Consider the following 17,370-nt stretch of genomic DNA (forward strand, 5'->3'; position numbering starts at 1 on the left):
TAGATCGACTCAGAAAGTGATTCTATGAAGATCCTCAAAACCTATGGGTCTATATCGCTTTCTTCTATATGGTGTAGGGTATAAAGAGGGTACTATGTGGTGTAGAGTATAAAGAAGATTCTTAAAGGTACTGGAATTCAAATATTATATTTTGTTGTCACCAGTGACATCTATTGGAAACATGAGTAGTTAATGTAATGTACAATTTCTGTGGTTCGGTTCTTTGCTTAGTGTTTTAACTCACCTCAGTGTGGTCACTTTCTTTTATAGGAGTTAAATAAAATAATGAACACAATAACATTATGGGATTATAGTTAGTTCAACATTTTTTCCATCAGATGTCCACAGACAAACATAGGAATTATTTATATATTTAATTAAATTATGTTATTTTTTATTTATATATTTAATTAATAATTATATTTAAGCATAAATATATTCAATATTGAAGAGCATTTATTTGTTAAACATAAACTTTTATAATTACCCGCGATATTTAAGATTTTATGGACTTTTAATTATGGTAAACCATTTTGAAAAGTTCGACACCTGTTTTTTTATTAGACCCTCCACCTTGAAAAGGTTGGTATTTTAACTTTGTCATTCCGTTTGTAACAGTAAATCCATAAATATTCGACGTAGACCCCATAAAGTATAAGCATAAAATTCTAAGTCGATTTGTCCGTCTTTCCGTCTGTCTGTTAAAATCACGATACAGCCCACATTATTTGACGTAGAGCTTCAAAATTTGGCCGCCACATAATGGTACCTCCGGATATTCAGTATTTTGATGATTTTCGCCACATTTTTCCATGGATTTGTTTCAAAATTGGCATTTGTAGTTCAAATGGGTAGTTGTAGTTTAAATGGGTAACGATACCCAGTGATACTCGGTATTTAAGAAGATTTGTAGACGACAGTTCTTGATGTATAAAATTGTCTATGGAGGTTCCCGATTTGGTATGGCCCCCTTACAACGGTCTCACCCACTTTATGGTTTCTTTAAAAGTTATCCAAACTGTCTTACTGGAATTTGTAGTTTAAAGTGGAACACGTTTAAATACTTTTATATAAAAACATTGTCTTCACCCGAAGGTGGAGGTTATTAAATGTTTTCTACTTGTTTTTCTACTTAACTTTTATTTGTAAGTCACAGTCAACCGAATTTATCCTGGAAGCAAATACGACATTTGGTGAAACTCGATTCCCATATATCTATAACACCGATACAAATGTTTATACCCTACACCATTGTAGGGAGGGAATATTAAGTTTGTCATTCTGTTTGTAACAACCTTAAATATTCGTCGTAGACCCCATAAAGTATATATATTCATAATCAGCATAAAATTCTAAGTGTCTGTCTGTCTCTCCGTCTGTCTGTCTGTTGAAATCACGATACAGCCCACATTATTTGACGTAGAGCGCCAAAATTTAGCAGAGCAATTTGTATGGTGTCTAGGATGGTTGGTATTGAATATATCGGTCTGGTATAGTCCCCATATAACGGTACCTCCCGATATTCGGTATTTTGATGATTTATGCCACATTTTTTCACCGATTTGTCTGAAAATTGGTATTTGTAGGTCATAACGGGTCCCTGTGCGTGTGGCGAAACATTGCATGTATGGGTCCACGATTTGGTATAGCCCCCATATAACGGTACCTCCCGATATTCGGTATTTTGATGGTTTTTGTCACATTTTTTCACTGATTTGGCTAAAAATTGGAATTTGTGGCTCATAATGGATCCTAGTTCGTGTGGCGAAACATTGTAATTATAGGTTGACGTTTTGGTATAGTCCCCATATAACGGTACCTCCCGATATTCGGCATTTTAATGGTTTTTGCCACATTTCTTCTAATGTTTCCTTTACCCTAAGATGGAGGGTATTAAAAGTTTGGCCCGGCCGAACTTAATGTTTTTCTACATGTTTTTCTACTTAACTTTTATTTGTAAGTCACAGTCAACGCAGTCAACCGAATTTATCCTGGAAGAAAATACGACATTTGGGGAACTTGATTTCCACATATCTATAACTACGCTACAATTTTTTATACGCTACACCATAGTATGGAAGGTATATTAAGTTTATCATTCCGTCTGCAACACCTCCAAATATACATTTTTACTATATATCATTGATCAGCATGAAATTCTATGTCGATTTAGCGATGTGCGTCTGCCGCTTGCATATGGCAGAAAATTGGCCATACAGTTCCACATCTTCGTATAGCCCTATATAACGGTGCCATCTCCAATATTCGGTATTTTGATGATTTTAGCTCCATTTTTCACTGGAATTATGGAATTTGGAGTTCGCAGTGGGTACTAATTCCTATGACAGGAAATTTCATATTAATGTCCTCGTATAGCCTATATTCGGTACATTTATATTCCGTATATTTTTTCAACAGAATTATCTCGAACTTGGTATTTGGAATTGGTTACAGGGTTTCTTACTGAAACACCTGCTTTTCCTAATTTTTTTAATGTTAGCAATTTGTTTCAATATAATTATTCCAAACTTGGTATTTAGAGTTCGTATTAGGTTTTACCTTCTCTTGCAGACAACTCGCTATAGAGGTCAACGTTTTCGTATAGCCTGTTTTGAGTTCGCAATAGTTATAGCCTCTATATTACTGTACCGATAGATTCCAGGACTTTTTGTTGGTGTATTCTCAATTTTCGCCCGAATTTGCTGTAAATTGGCAGTTGCCTTCCCAGTATGTCCAAGTGTTAAAACAGTCGCCACTTTTTCGCCGGAATTATTTAAAATTTGGTGTTTTCAGTTCCTATTACCATCTTCTCTGGTAGATAAATAAATGTAGACGTCCAAGTTCTTTGCAAAAAAAAAAAAAAAAAAAACATATTCGGAATTTTTGTGTTTCGGTACATGTATAAGGGTAGATCTACAACCTCGTTTAAAAAAATAAAAAATACACATTTACATATTTATTTTTGCATAATATATTTATTTAGATTTGCATGCATTTTCGATAAGTTTTCTTGGCTTTTTTGTCTTTTTATTATTAATTTTTTTTGTCATTTTTCATAATTATCGTTGTTATTATATGTATAACTATTTGTTAAATTTTCTAATTGGAATCCTAAAAACAAGATTTCCGTGAATATGTTTATGTTTTAAAAACTAGGTGACAAGTCTAATAGCTTGTGTCATCATACATACATATAAATACTGGTGCAAATACATACATACAAGTATATATCTAAGTAGTTACTACAAAAGTACGAATAGGACGAGTATATGGTTATTTTCGTTTTTTTTTTTTTTTTTTGTTGTTTGAGCAATAAAAAAATTAAATAAAATACGTAAAGACTTATGACTAAATTAGTGTGGGGTGTATCACTTTGTTCGAGGTCTGCTTGCAACCTCATTGTCTAAGCAGCAGGGATCGGCGGGGTGTGGCGGAAACTGATTCAGTGATTCCATTTTTCGCTTGTAGTAAATTCGATTCCAGAAGCCAATTCGAACCTATAAACTAAGAGGTAATTTGTACATACAATAAATACATGGTGCACACACATTCATGGGATATAATTATAAAGGTAGGTGGGTGGGTGGTTCTAATACATGGATACATATATAAAAGAATTATTCTAAACATTTATTCGTCATCCAGACGTATGGCATGATTTACATGGCCACCAGCTTCGCCAGTAATACCTTTTTCCAATTCTGGGCTCGGTTGTTTATTGGCCAATGTTGGCATTGGTCTAATCTCCTTTGGTAAATTGGTTTCGGAGTTCAGTTTCATGTTATTCGAGTTCTTGGCCGAGTTGATCTTCAGCACACGACGTTTTTGTACACAGTTCACAATAGATGAGATGAGCAGACCCAGGGCCAGGGTCAATAAACAGCCAATCATGGAATACCACATGTAGCTGAGTTTGAAAATGGGCCAATCCCTACAACAAATTGAGGAAAAATTAATAATTATTTAATTTAAATTGAAAAAATATAATTAACTTACGTAAATCCCGTCTCCACAACTTCCACTGCCTCGCGACGCACTGTAACCGACGAAGCCAGGCTTTGAGTTGCATTCACCAAACAATCACAATTCTCCACAGACAAAGGCAAATCTTCAGGTTCGACATTGGCAATTTGAGCCACGACTCCAATGAAAATGACAATAACCAATGAAGCGATGCCACCATAGAAGGCACCCTTGGTATTGGCACTCTTAAAGGCTATGCCCAACACAAACAGACCCAAAGTGACGCCGCCAATAAGACCATTCAAAGTCAAGGTGGCCTGCAGCACACCACCCAAACGTTCCACAATGAATACCAGGCCAAAGGATAAAACACCAAAGCCCAAGGACATCCATTTGGCATACAGGGCACCCTTGTCGGGAGAGATTTTAATATTCATGCCATTCACCAGCAAATCTTCGCAGGTGACAGCCGACAGGGAATTCAAGGCAGAGGCCACAGTTCTACAAAGGGAAAAAACAAATAATTATAAATATTTTCAAATCTAATCAAAATCATTTCAATTCAAAACTCACCCCAAACTTGCTGCAAAAATACCAGCGACAAATATTCCAGCCATGGTATAAACATGTTCATAGGTGCTAATAATATAATATGGCAACAATTGATCTGAGGCAGTAATGCGTCCAGCAGTCAAAGGATCACACTCGGCATAATGATTGAAGACCATCAGACCGGTATAGAAGTTCAGCAGGAATACAACGACCAATCCCAAAATGGCAAATCCCAAGGCAATTCGTGCCAATTTCAAGGATTTCAACGACATACACTTCTGCACCGAAGCCTGATTGGTGCAGAACAACGATGTCCAATAGAAGAAGCCACCAATGACCACGGACCAAACGGTGTGACGGGTTGTAGGGTCCATATTGAAACTGAAATAAAAAATTGTATTTATTTTCGTTATTAAAAATTAATATAGGGCGTATGAGTAACGTCAACAGTCATTCGAACCGAAGTACTGAAGAAGCCTTCATATTTCAATATTTTCAAAAATAAATATACTGAATTTTTTCGAAAAATCGTGGAAAATTATAGCACAAAGTCTTTTATAAAAATATTCTAACAAATTCAAGATTTTTTCTGCGAGAGTTACAAAGATCAAACTTTAAAAGATCAAACTAAAAAGCTGCAAGTTCGGCCGGGCCGAATTTTGCATACCCTCCACTATTTGGGAGGAATTTGAAAATTTTTAAAAAATAAAATCCTCAAAAAATTCTGTTAAAATTTTAAAAATACCGAATATAGCCGCTAAGTTGGGGTCTATTCTTATATCGATTCTTATATTCTATAAAAAAATCCCCGTTTCTCGAAAAAAAAAATCGTTAAAAAAATCCACGTTTCTCGAAGAAATATTCTTTAAAAAATCCCCGTTTCTCGTAAAAATATTCTTTAAAACAACCACGTTTCCCCAAAAAAATATTCTTTAAAAAATCCCCGTTTCTCGAAAAATATTCTTTAAAAAATCCACGCTTCTCGAAAAAATATTCTTTAAAAAATCCACGTTTCTCGAAAAAATATTCTTTAAAAAATCCCCGTTTCTCGAAAAAATATTATTTAAAAAAAAACCGTTTCTCGAAAATATATTCTTTAAAATTCATATATATTCTTATATTCTTTAAAAAATCCCCGTTTCTCGAAAAAAATTCTTAAAAAAATCCACGTTTCTCGAAGAAATATTCTTTAAAAAATCCCCGTTTCTCGAAAAAATATTCTTTAAAAAAACCACGTTTCGCCAAAAAAATATTCTTTACAAAATCCCCGTTTCTCGAAAAAAATTCTTTAAAAAAATCCACGTTTCTCTATGAAATATTCTTTAAAAAATCTCCGTTTCTCGAAAAAATATTCTTTAAAAAATCCCCGTTTCTCGAAAAAATATTTTTTAAAAAAACCACGTTTCCCCAAAAAATATTCTTTAAAAAATCCGCGTTTCTCAAAAAAAAAAATTCTTTAAAAAAATCGCCGTTTCTCAAAAAAATATTCTTTAAAAAATCCCCGTTTCTCGAAAAAAATTCTTTAAAAAAAATCCACGTTTCTCAAAGAAATATTCTTTAAAAAATGCCCGTTTCTCGATAAAATATTCTTTAAAAAATCCCAGTTTCAAAAGAATATTCTTTTAAAAAAATCCACGTTTCTCGAAAAAATATTGTTTAAAAATTCCAAGTTTTTCGAAAAAATGTTCTTTCAAAAATCCAGGTTCGTAAAGACCTTGAAAAAATATTCTTTAAAAAATCCAGGTTTGCAAAGACCTTAAAAAAATATTGTTAAAAAAATTCACTTCTGCAAATACCTTGAAAAAGTATTCTTTAAAAAAACCACGTTTGTAGTCGCGAAGTCTTTCTTAAAATTTTCTTTCTATAAAATTTGAAAAGGATTCTATATAGATCTATCTTCTATAAAGATTTTTTTATATTTTTGTTTTTATTTATAGGAAGCGTTTACAAAACCTTCTATTCAATTAGGAATTTTTATATTTAAAAAATTTTGAGGAAGCTTTCAAAAAAAAAAAAATTGAAGCTACCTTTGATTTATTTTATTAATACCTGCAATTTCAAGTCATTCTGAATCAATACTTACTTGAAAAATTCCAAACGATCTCGCTCAGCTGCCGTCTTGAAAATCTCCACTGGAGTCCCGCTATAAAAGCTGCCCAGGGCAACAACTAACACCAACGAAACAGCTAATACAGCCGCCTATAAATATTTAAAAAGCAAAATTAATAGCAAACTAAGTCCATTAGTTCAAGTTTTCTTGTATATTACCTGGAAAGTATCAGCAATAACAACAGCCTTCATACCACCCTGGGAGGAGTAGAAAACACACACAACATAAATGAGAACAACGGCTATTTTTGTATCCAATCCCGTTGCCTTCGAGAGAGCAATAGCAGGGGCTAAAACTGCAACGGCTGTATAAAAGCACATCTGAAAACAGGAAATAAATTAAAATTAAAATTGGGCACATATTTAATCAAGATCGGTTCAGATTTTGAAATAGCTCCCATACATATTCTCAACTTATTTCAGCTTAATTGTGCACCAATTTTGTTTAATGGGCCACTAATAAAAATAAACTTTAAATTCCATCAAATTGATAGATAGAATTCCCTCTCCAATCATTTACCTGCAGTACATACAACACGGCGCCCAAGACACGAATTTCCTTGCCAAAACGTATACCCAAATATTCATAACAACTGGTCAGTTCCATTTTGAAATAAATCGGATAAAAGACCTTGACAGCCACGGGCACAACAAAGACCATGGGAATAACTGGAAATAAAAATATTTAAATAAAATGTCAATGAATTAATTTAACAAATATTGATTTTATTTACCAATCAACACAAATTGTGTACCCTGGAAGTACATTTCCGATGGATTGCCCAACAGCTCAATGGCTGTGATAAAACTCGTTGTCAAACTCAATGTTACGGGGAAGATGGACATTTCTGAGCCGAGCAAGAATTCATTCGATGAACTACCCGATTTCTTAAAGAAACCATAGAAAATACCAATACCCAAGGAGATGACCAACATGGCCAGGAGGACGGTGTAATCATATGGCGAAAATGTGGCTTTATGTGAGGGATTGCTGCATTCCTCCATGGGTTCTTCATCCAAGGGTGGTACAGCAACACTGGCAACATCTTGTAGATTTTTCAGTAGCACAGATGCGGCCATTTTGAATTGAGGATTTTCCAGCGAAGAATCTTCACCACGCACAATAATGTATTCGGCCCTCTTGGCCGGTGGATCGGTGGTGGTTTCAAAGGATTCAACAATACCCTTGGCCGGTAAGGCCAAGCAACCGGCAGTGTGTGCCAATGCACACAAAAACAAAAGTTTTAGAATTGCAACCATTGGAGCAGGCATTTTGTTGGGATTTTTGGATTTTGATTTTGTGGTTTTTTTAAAAATATATTTTGTGGAAATTTGGGTCTTTTAATCCCTTTTGAGTTCTTTGGTTTGATTTTAGGGTCTTGTGGTGTCTTTTGTGACTTCTTCTTCTTCTTGTTTTGGTTTTGTCTGTTGTTAGTTCGGTAAACAAGGGGGCGAGTTATTTACATTTCCGTTAAAGCTTTTCGCTATCAATAATTAGTTCACGTTTCCGTTGCCAAAGTGAGTTCAATAAGCTGTAAATAAACAAAAATAAGTATTTAATTAATAATAATTATTATGGAGACCAATTATATTATATTATTTTTGATTCATTCCAACAGCTCACTTAAGTTCTCAAAATTCAATTTTTCAATTTTCAGATAAAACTTGATACAATTTACTAACTTTTCAGCTGCTCTAGTTCGATAACGCTTTATTAATATACAAGTTTTTCTTTTTTTTTTAATAATTACTATTCCACCAAAAAGTCTTCGGAATCCTTCCATTCGAAGTTACACATACAATTTTTCATCAAATTTCAGGATTCAAGCTCTATCCATTATTTCAACGCCAAATTTAGTATCATTTAGTTTTTTTTTTTCAAACAATCATAGTACGAATTTCAAAATCCGTCTCCATCTCTCAACACTACCAACAGTGGCCTCCATAACAAATTCCAGAATTCCAGCTCTATCCTAGTACCCAATCCCAAATTTTTATGCCCTCAGCCATATGGATAGAGAGGGTATACAGGGTGAGATAAAAAATTGTAACCAACTTCAGATTGCTGTCATTACTCGCCACTCGTCTGACAGCTGTTAAAATTATTCCGGTCACAGCTCATTATATTGTTTACAAGCGTACAAAAGCATTTTGGTGAGAATTTTCCAAAAGCGACTTGATCGAAACCCGCGTCGCAGTGGCCGAAAAATGGCTCGTGAGCTGAACGTATCGCAATATTCGGTTCGGCAAATATTGAAAAATGAGCTCGGAGTAAAGACAAAAAGTGCAAGAACTTACACCGCAACAGAAAGAAAATAGACTCAAAAGAGCTAAAGAGTAGCTTTGCTTGGCTGAAAGTGGTGAACTGCCGAATTTGGTTTTCTCCGATGAGAAAACATTCGTTGTCAAGCAGTTTGTAAACAAACAAAATGATCGTGTATACTTGCCAAAGAGATCAGCTGAAAATGTGCACCTCACTCGCAGGCCATGGTGATGGTGTGGGCCGCCATAACAACCAATGGTCGCTCTCCGCTCGTATTAATCGACCGTGGCATCAGAGTAAATGCCGAATATTATCGCGAAAATATTCTGGAGGGTGTATTAAAGCCTCGGGCACGCAAACATTTTGGCCGCAGGCCTTGGACATTCCAACAGGGCTCAGCACCATCGCACTCAGCACGCGCCACCCCATAATGGTTACAAAATGAGGTTCCTCGCTTCATTTCCAGCGCACAATGGCCACCAAAATCTCCGGATACCAATCCGTTGGGCTATTGTGTCTGGAGTATTTTGGAAAGCGAGGTTGGCACTAAAAAATACCAAAGGTTGGATAACCTCATGCATATGCCGGAAATTGGCCAAAATACTGCAGAGCAACATTTGGGCAGCGTGTAAAATTTGATGCTATGTACAACATTTTTTGCTTTCATTCAATCAAATTTAAAAAAATAGAAATTATGGCGTTTGACTTTGTTGCCGTTTTTTATCTCACCCTGCATAGAGAAGAATAAATTAAAGCCCACTTATATAATTTTTAATTCATTAAAAAAAAATTATTCCTTCAGAAAATATTTTTTTTCACCGTTTGATCTTTAATGTATAATAAAATTAGTATAGAAAGTTTTTCAGAAAATTTTCACAAAAACTGAACCATTTCCTCTTTTAATTTACGATATCCTCGTACAAAAATTCCCTTAAAATTGTGTTACATTCCCTCCAGATTTTCTTAATAATACTCCCACGAAACTCCATAATTGTCTTTCTGAAAATCCTTAAAAATGTACTAATAAAACTCTGTATATTTTCACACCCAGAGAAATTATTTTTGTTAATGACCTTGCCCCAATATTTTTCAAATTTAGAAAGTTAATGTTTTAATTATTTTATTTTGTTTCTACGCCATAAAACCATAAACAAAATTGTTTTATATAAAAACAATACTTCTTAAAAGTATTTTTTTGTTATAATGTTCCTATTAATTGGTGGCATCATTAATTAATTAACATCTGGCCATAAACAAAAATGTCTCATATCAAACATACACATACACATGCATGTGTGTGTGTGATATCCGTAGACTGCCAATGAATGTTTTCAGCTTAAATGCTTATTAATTAATAGCATCACAAAAAAAAACAAATACAAAATTTCAAGTTCAATATTATTTCCTTACTTATAAAGAGATCAAGAATATTATGGCTAAATAAGATCTTCACACACACACAGTGTGTGCATGTGTGTTTATGTAAGTCAACGATCTTCAATTAATTAATTGTCATTGAGACGCTGTTGTGGGACAAATAGTTATGAGTTCACAAAACCACAAGTGAATTTATTGCGAAAATTGGTCTGGTTAGAGGCGGATGAGCCCAAATGTAAACCAATTGCTGAAAATCGAATTGCGAATGGGTGGACTACTACCCAGCCGACAGATAATACCCGGTAAATAGATTAAATTGAAAACATGGCAATTAATTATTTGTAAAAACAAAAACTAATCGAATATAATTGGGAAGAAAACAACGATTATTTGGGGAACAAAAAATTGCGACTCATTTGGGAGCAAACAAAATATCATAGGAGGAGGATAAAATTTCTAAACCTTTCACCCTCCTCATGATAGTCCTTTGAAATTATAAATCGCTGACTGGTCTTCCGAGAATCAACGCCCAGACGAAATGACTGAAGCTAGAATCTTGAATTTTTTGCACGAGCATCAGTCTAAGTGCGTGGGCATTCAATAAGGCTGGATTGCTGGAAATGCGTACTTAAAGGTTACGAAAAGTACAAAAAATCGAATATTTGAATTGAATTGAAATTCGGAATGAGAATCACTGGTGGAAGGCGAATAATGGAATTAAATTGAAATTTGGAATGAGAATCACTGATGCAATGCTGGGTAAATGTACCGGAGGGTTTTTGGAAATTCGAACTTTAGGGTTACGAAAAGATCTAAAATGGTACCAATTGGTACTATGTGAACAGACAGAGCTAAAAATTTGGTAAAAGAATCAAGGTTGGAAAGTAAGTTTAATATATGTCGATGGTTTTGGAAATGTGTATCAAGTGTACGAAATGTACTAAATGGTAATAAATTTGGGACAGTTTTTTTACGGTGAACCGATAAAGCTGACATCTTAAAATTTTGTATTGGGCACCAACAGGGATTTATCAAAATGAATCCTATATTAACTGATATTACACTTTTTAGGCCCAATAAACGTGAAATTGATTGTAGATATATATATGGGAGCTATATCCAAATCTGAACCAATCTCTGTAAAATTTAGCAGAGGAATTTATTTGCTGTGTCTGGTAGCTGGCGCCAAATATCGTTGTTGTGATAAGCATTTTACGGGTGTGAGGGACTTACATACAAAATCGGACGAAATATTTATATGGGACCTATACTTATACCTTAACCGATTTTTACTAAACTTAATACACTCTCATCCAGTCTGAATTCGTTCGTATGTGCCAAAATCCATTCGATTCGACTTATATTAACCATTTGATGCTCAATAAACTTGGAATCGGGTACATTTATTCATGGGACCTATATCCAAATCTGAGCCGATTTCGATCAAATTTGACAAAGGTATTTCTGATTTGTATTTGATATATTTCCCCAAATATCATTATTACGGAGTTCATATTACGGCTCTGGAGGGCAAAAATAACAAATCGAACTAAAAATATACATGAGAGCTACAGTTATATCTGAACCGATTTCCACATATTTCTACGATGAAATTGGTCGTATATGCCAAATTCCATCCTATTTGGATTAATATTAATCCTATTTGGATATTACGGATTACAATTACAATATTACGGACAAGATAAATATATGGAAGCTATATCTAAATTTTGACCGATTATCTCCAATTTAAATAAATAATTTTTGCAAAATTTAATCTCGATTGGGCAATAGATGCGACTTGTACTTTGTTTCCGAAATACATGGACGGACGGACATGCATCAATCGGATCAGAATGTGATTCTATGCAGATCATCAAAAGAAACTATGGCTCCATCTCGTTTCCTTTTGCCTGTTACAAACAAATGCACAAAGACATAATACGTAATGTGTAATAATACGTAAATGTGGTGTAGGGTATAAAATATATTTAAAGAACCCATGATTTTTGAATTAGAGGATCCTACAAAAGTAATCCTTTAGAAAAACATTTTGAAAAATCCATGATTTTTGCTCTAAAAATCTTTCAAAAATATTTAAAAAATACTTTTATTTTCGTCTGAAAGTTTCAAATAATATTTAAAAATCGACGAATATTTGGGAAAACTGACGATTTTTGTCTTGAAGTCCTTTCAATCCGTCGATTATTGGTCCAAATGTTCTTTCACAATTGTCAAAAAATTCTCACTTTTGCTCTTGAAATCCTTCTAAAATATCAATAAATCCACAAAATTTTTGGGCTATTTAAAATATTTAAAAGTCTACTAATCCAAAAAAAAACATAGTTTTTCTTATAATCATCGGTTTTTGGTCTGAAAGTCCTTTTAACAATATTTTACAAAAATCCATAATTTTTATCCCCCAATTCTTTGTGTGAAAGTCCCTGAAGAATTATTGAAAACTTCTCTGTTTTTGGTTTGAAGCTATAATGTTTTAAAAATATAAGAATAGTGTTTTGTCTGAGAAGTTGTTCAAAAATTAAAAATCTGGTTTTGAAAATCTACAGCATTAAGCATTTATGTAAGAATGTGATATTATTCTAAACCCAAAAAATCCAATAACTATAAAAAATAGTCCCATTTATGTATTTAAACCCCACTAACTACATGAACCGGTTCAAAGTCAAATGCCTCATAATTTGAAGATTTGGCTTAGTTTGCGATTTGCCAGTTTTAACTTTGGTGCATTCGAACCAAAGCTTGTTACAACACCAATGCGACGAAGAACCAACCACATCGACTTTCAATCAAAGCAAAAACTAAGCATTTTACATCCATAACATACTCTGTGGAGAACACAAAAATTTACAAACCACATAACAACAAACATTACTCACTCACGACACTCGTTGTTCCCCCTGATCTTGGCAAAGCGAATTTATCTGGTTTATAGCAGATACTACCAGACATACTGGCACGAGCTAGTTTTTTGTTAGTCTGTGTAAGAAAGCGGAAAGATACACCAATACAGACATTAATGCATTTATGTTTCTGGGGAGACTGGCGGCACCCATTAGCCGCCAACTAACCAACCAGCCATTCATCCAACCATCCTCTGGCCACTAACCAGTACAATGACGTTAGCCGCAGTGGCACACAATCGCCCGCCCAATGAATTTCAAATACAATTGCCAAAGACGAAAAAGGAACAGCGAATCTTGACGATCTTGCATTCATGTACCCAAATGCTGGTCTGTCAATACGTCTAATGTTGTTGCTGGGAGAGAAAAAGAGAAGACTTTCCAAAGTGAAGAATTCAATTGAGCAGAGGTTTTGTAATCAAAGAACATTAGCAGCAACCAGACCAAAGGCAGACAGACAGACTGACCGAGAGACAGACACATCGAAGCGTTTACTCATGGACTGAGTCAGTTAATAAAACGAGTGACAAATCACACACCCGTTATTTGGTTAATTTTTGATATTGGATACCATTGTGCATGGATATTGGGGTGGACCGGTTATAACTGTTAATTATCGAGTATTGTCAATTCTTGAAAGTTATGGAACTATTTTTTAACCAGAAAAATGTAGTCCAATTCTGTTTTCTATTACTTTCTATTACTTTTATATTGGTCAAATTATTATAGACAGAGAGAAAGAGAGAGAGAGAGAGAGAGAGAGAGAAATTTGCTCTGGGTGTACAACTTTGCTCTGTAACGTGCAAATATTTGGAAACATTACCGAACGACATTCATTAAAATCCAGGAAGAAAACTGCTTTGCATTCATATTTTCCATTGCAATTAATTTTTTATACCCTCCACCATACATGGTATGGAGGGTATATTAAGTTTTTGATGATTTTAGGTACATTTTTCAATTAAATTGTCTGGAAATCCACAAAAGATCTTCCTTCAAGTTACTTTACCCCCTGAAAGACTATTGTCTACATAGGTCCACGATAGCGTATATTCCTCATATAACAGTACCCCCGATTTTTCAATATTTTGATGATTTTAGCTAAATTTTTCAATGGAATTGTCTTAAAATTCATAACAGAAGTTCTTTCTATGCACTGTACCCCTTGGAAGGGATATGTCTATATAGGTCCACGATATCATATAGCCCACATACAACCGTACCTACCGATATTCGATATTTTGACGATTTTAGGGACATAATTCACATGGAGTTGTTTCAATTTACGTATTTGGAGTTCGTAATGGGAACTACAGCCTATGACAGAAAATTGTCTATGCATGCCCAGGACTTCGTATAGCCCAGATATAACTGTACCTCCCTATATTCGGTATTTTGATGATTTTGGCTTTTTTATTCACCGGATTTTTCTTCAAGTTTCGTATTTTGAATATTGTAATGGCTTATGACAAAAGATGCCTATGCAGGTCCCCGTCTTCGTTGAGACCCCAATATAACGGCTATACTCGGTATTTTTAAGATTTTAACAGAATTTTTAACGGATTTTATTTTTTTTTTAAATTTTCAAATTCGTTTCAAATTGTTGGGTGAATTGAAAGTTCGACCCCGAGCTTTTTTTTTTTTTGAGAAATTTATGGATAGAAATTAGTTATTTGTTGCTTTAAATAAATAAAATATTAAATTTTTATATTATTAATTATGAATCACAAAAACTTGGCTTTAAATCATCTGGCCACATATAAATAAATTATCTTCAGTAACTCATGTGCCATTTGCTGGAATTTGTATTATTTGAATTTTTACAAAAATTATAACAAAAATTCACCTATAACCGGGTGGTGCTATGATTAAATACAGGTAGGTGCATTAGAAATTAATAATAATAAAAATAAATCTTCAGAAATTAATTTATTTTAACTATTTTCTTATAAGGGCAACGTATAATTAAGATATATTAAGATTAGATAGGTTTTCACTCGAAATTTTGAATTCCAAAACTGTTTTGACAGTTCATTGTACCACCAGATGTGTATGTTGCCATGGGTGGTACCATGTCAGAAGAATACAGGTAATCGCATCGACATAGTTGCTAAGAGAATGAAGTGTCAAATTAATTTTGAAATTGAAAATTTTTTTAGGTAAAAATTATTGAAAATTGTTTTTTTTTTAATGCGTCATATTAGAATTGTTTAAAAAAATTGACATAGAACAATGTTTACAAGCGTTGATGCACCTACCTGTATTACATTGGTAAATATTAGGGACAAGTAAGTCGACTTTTGACTAATCGACTTTTGATATTAAAAAGTCAACTAAGCAGAGCAGAATGAACGCGTTGAGCGAGAAATAGTAACAACAACCACAAGGAAACGGGTTTATCGATGCTGAACGTCTCCCTGCGTTTGTTATTTCATCGGTTATATTTAACGCGTAAAATGCATCAATGCGTGCATTCTGTTTAGCCGTTTAAGTTAAAAGTCGAATTTTGAATGTAATAAAACAGCCTAGTCGAATTTTTTATCGGCTCTCGATTTTGAAACGATACTTTTTTGTTGAAATTCCATTTTTATACGAGCTGCAACATAGGCAACTCTTAACATTTTTTATATTATAAAGATTGAAATCATAGTTCAAAAGAAAACCAAATTTTAACATTTCATTTGATTTTGAAAATCTACTCTTCAATACCTACACTAATGTAAACAAAATTAATCTTTTATTCTGCCCCTCAGCCCTGCTACTCAATTGCCGGTGTCTGTCGTAAGTGTTTTGGTTACAACAAACAAATCAACGACAGATTGTTTTTACAGACGCCGCGCATCACGTTCTCATCAACTTTCCTTCAAATTGTTAATTGATTTTGATTGTTTTGCATGGAATAGTACAATTATTAACTAAATTTTCATAACAATTAATGGCAATAAGTCATTTTTTTTATTTTCCAAGGGGGGGGGGGGGGGGGGGGGGGGTTGGTAAGGGGAAAACTTTTCCATAATTACGAAGAAGAAAAAAATTAAGATCTTCCAGACGTTTACATAGAATTAGGCAGCACTGTTGCTATAAGTAGGGCATAGTTCGAATTTGCATTAGGCAAGTTTTCTGGTTGCAAGTGTAAGAACTTACAACGCAACAAAAAGAAAATAGACTCAATAGAGCTAATGAGTTGCTTTGCTTGGCCGAAAGTGGTGAACTGCCGAATTTGGGTTTCTCCGATGAGAAAACCACCAGAACTCAAGCGCCGGCCATGGTGATGGTGTGGGCCACCATAACAGCCGATGGTCGCTTTCCGCCCCTATTAATCGACCGTGGCATCAGAATAAATGCCGAAATTATCGCGAAAATATTCTGGAGGGTGTATAATAGCCGCAAACATTTTGGCCGCAGACCTTGAACATTCCAACAGGACTCAGCACGCGCCACCCAAGAATGGTTACAAAATGATGTTCCTCGCTTCATTTCCAGCACGCAATGGCCACCAAAATCTCCGGATACCAATCCGTTAGACTATTGTGTCTGAAGTATTTTAGAAAGCAAGGTTGGCACTACAATATACCAAATGTCGATCACCTCAAGCAAGCCTTCGCCGGGAATGGCCCAAAATAGCGCAGAGCAACATTCCGGCAGCGTGTGACGGTTTCATTCACCGTTTGAAGGCCATAATTCGTGCCAAAGGTGACCAATTCGAACAAAACTAAACTTATTCTAAAATTTGATGCCATTTTCGAAACATTTTGCTTTCATTCAATAAAATTAAAAAAAAATAAATAAAAATTATGGCATTTGACTTTGTTGCTGTTTTTTATTTCACCTTGTATAGTTTTTTTGTCACGGGAGAGCTATTATATACGCATAATAGTGTAGGGTATCAATTAGTCGACCCCGCCCGACTATTGTCCTTTCCTTACTGGTTAATATTTGCAGGTACACCATGATTCCACTAGAGTAGAGGATCTAATACTAAATTAATTCACACAATTTCACACCCAGAGATCCCTTTACTCCGAATGTCCTGGTCAGCTGTTAAACGGTATCCATGGTAGAAAAATACAGGTAGTTGCATCAACGCTTGGGAACATTGATATGTCAAAAAATTTTAAATGTTTTTTTTTCAAAAAATAGTAGATTTTTATATGTTTTCTTATACGACGTCATTCGGTGGTTATT

The 17,370-nt window shown here is 34.4% G+C and overlaps 1 protein-coding gene across 2 annotated transcripts in view; it reads right to left on the reverse strand.

Moving 5' to 3' along the window:
- Positions 1–3,273: 3,273 nt before the first annotated feature.
- The window catches only part of LOC101897694 (sodium-coupled monocarboxylate transporter 1), a 44,068-nt gene continuing 29,971 nt past the window's right edge, over positions 3,274–17,370 (reverse strand). For both annotated transcript variants that reach the window (XM_059124403.1, XM_005186614.4), the window contains exons 2-8: positions 7,359–8,156; positions 7,145–7,293; positions 6,784–6,945; positions 6,599–6,714; positions 4,537–4,896; positions 3,997–4,464; positions 3,274–3,931 (exon numbers count right to left, since the gene is read on the reverse strand). In XM_059124403.1, the coding sequence (XP_058980386.1) occupies positions 3,631–3,931; positions 3,997–4,464; positions 4,537–4,896; positions 6,599–6,714; positions 6,784–6,945; positions 7,145–7,293; positions 7,359–7,896 (2,094 nt within the window). In that variant the 5' untranslated portion in view covers positions 7,897–8,156 and the 3' untranslated portion in view covers positions 3,274–3,630. The remainder of the gene's footprint in view (positions 3,932–3,996; positions 4,465–4,536; positions 4,897–6,598; positions 6,715–6,783; positions 6,946–7,144; positions 7,294–7,358; positions 8,157–17,370) is intronic.

The sequence above is a fragment of the Musca domestica genome, unplaced genomic scaffold (assembly GCF_030504385.1).
Source record: "Musca domestica strain aabys unplaced genomic scaffold, Musca_domestica.polishedcontigs.V.1.1 29, whole genome shotgun sequence".
Taxonomy (NCBI): Eukaryota; Metazoa; Arthropoda; class Insecta; order Diptera; family Muscidae; genus Musca; species Musca domestica.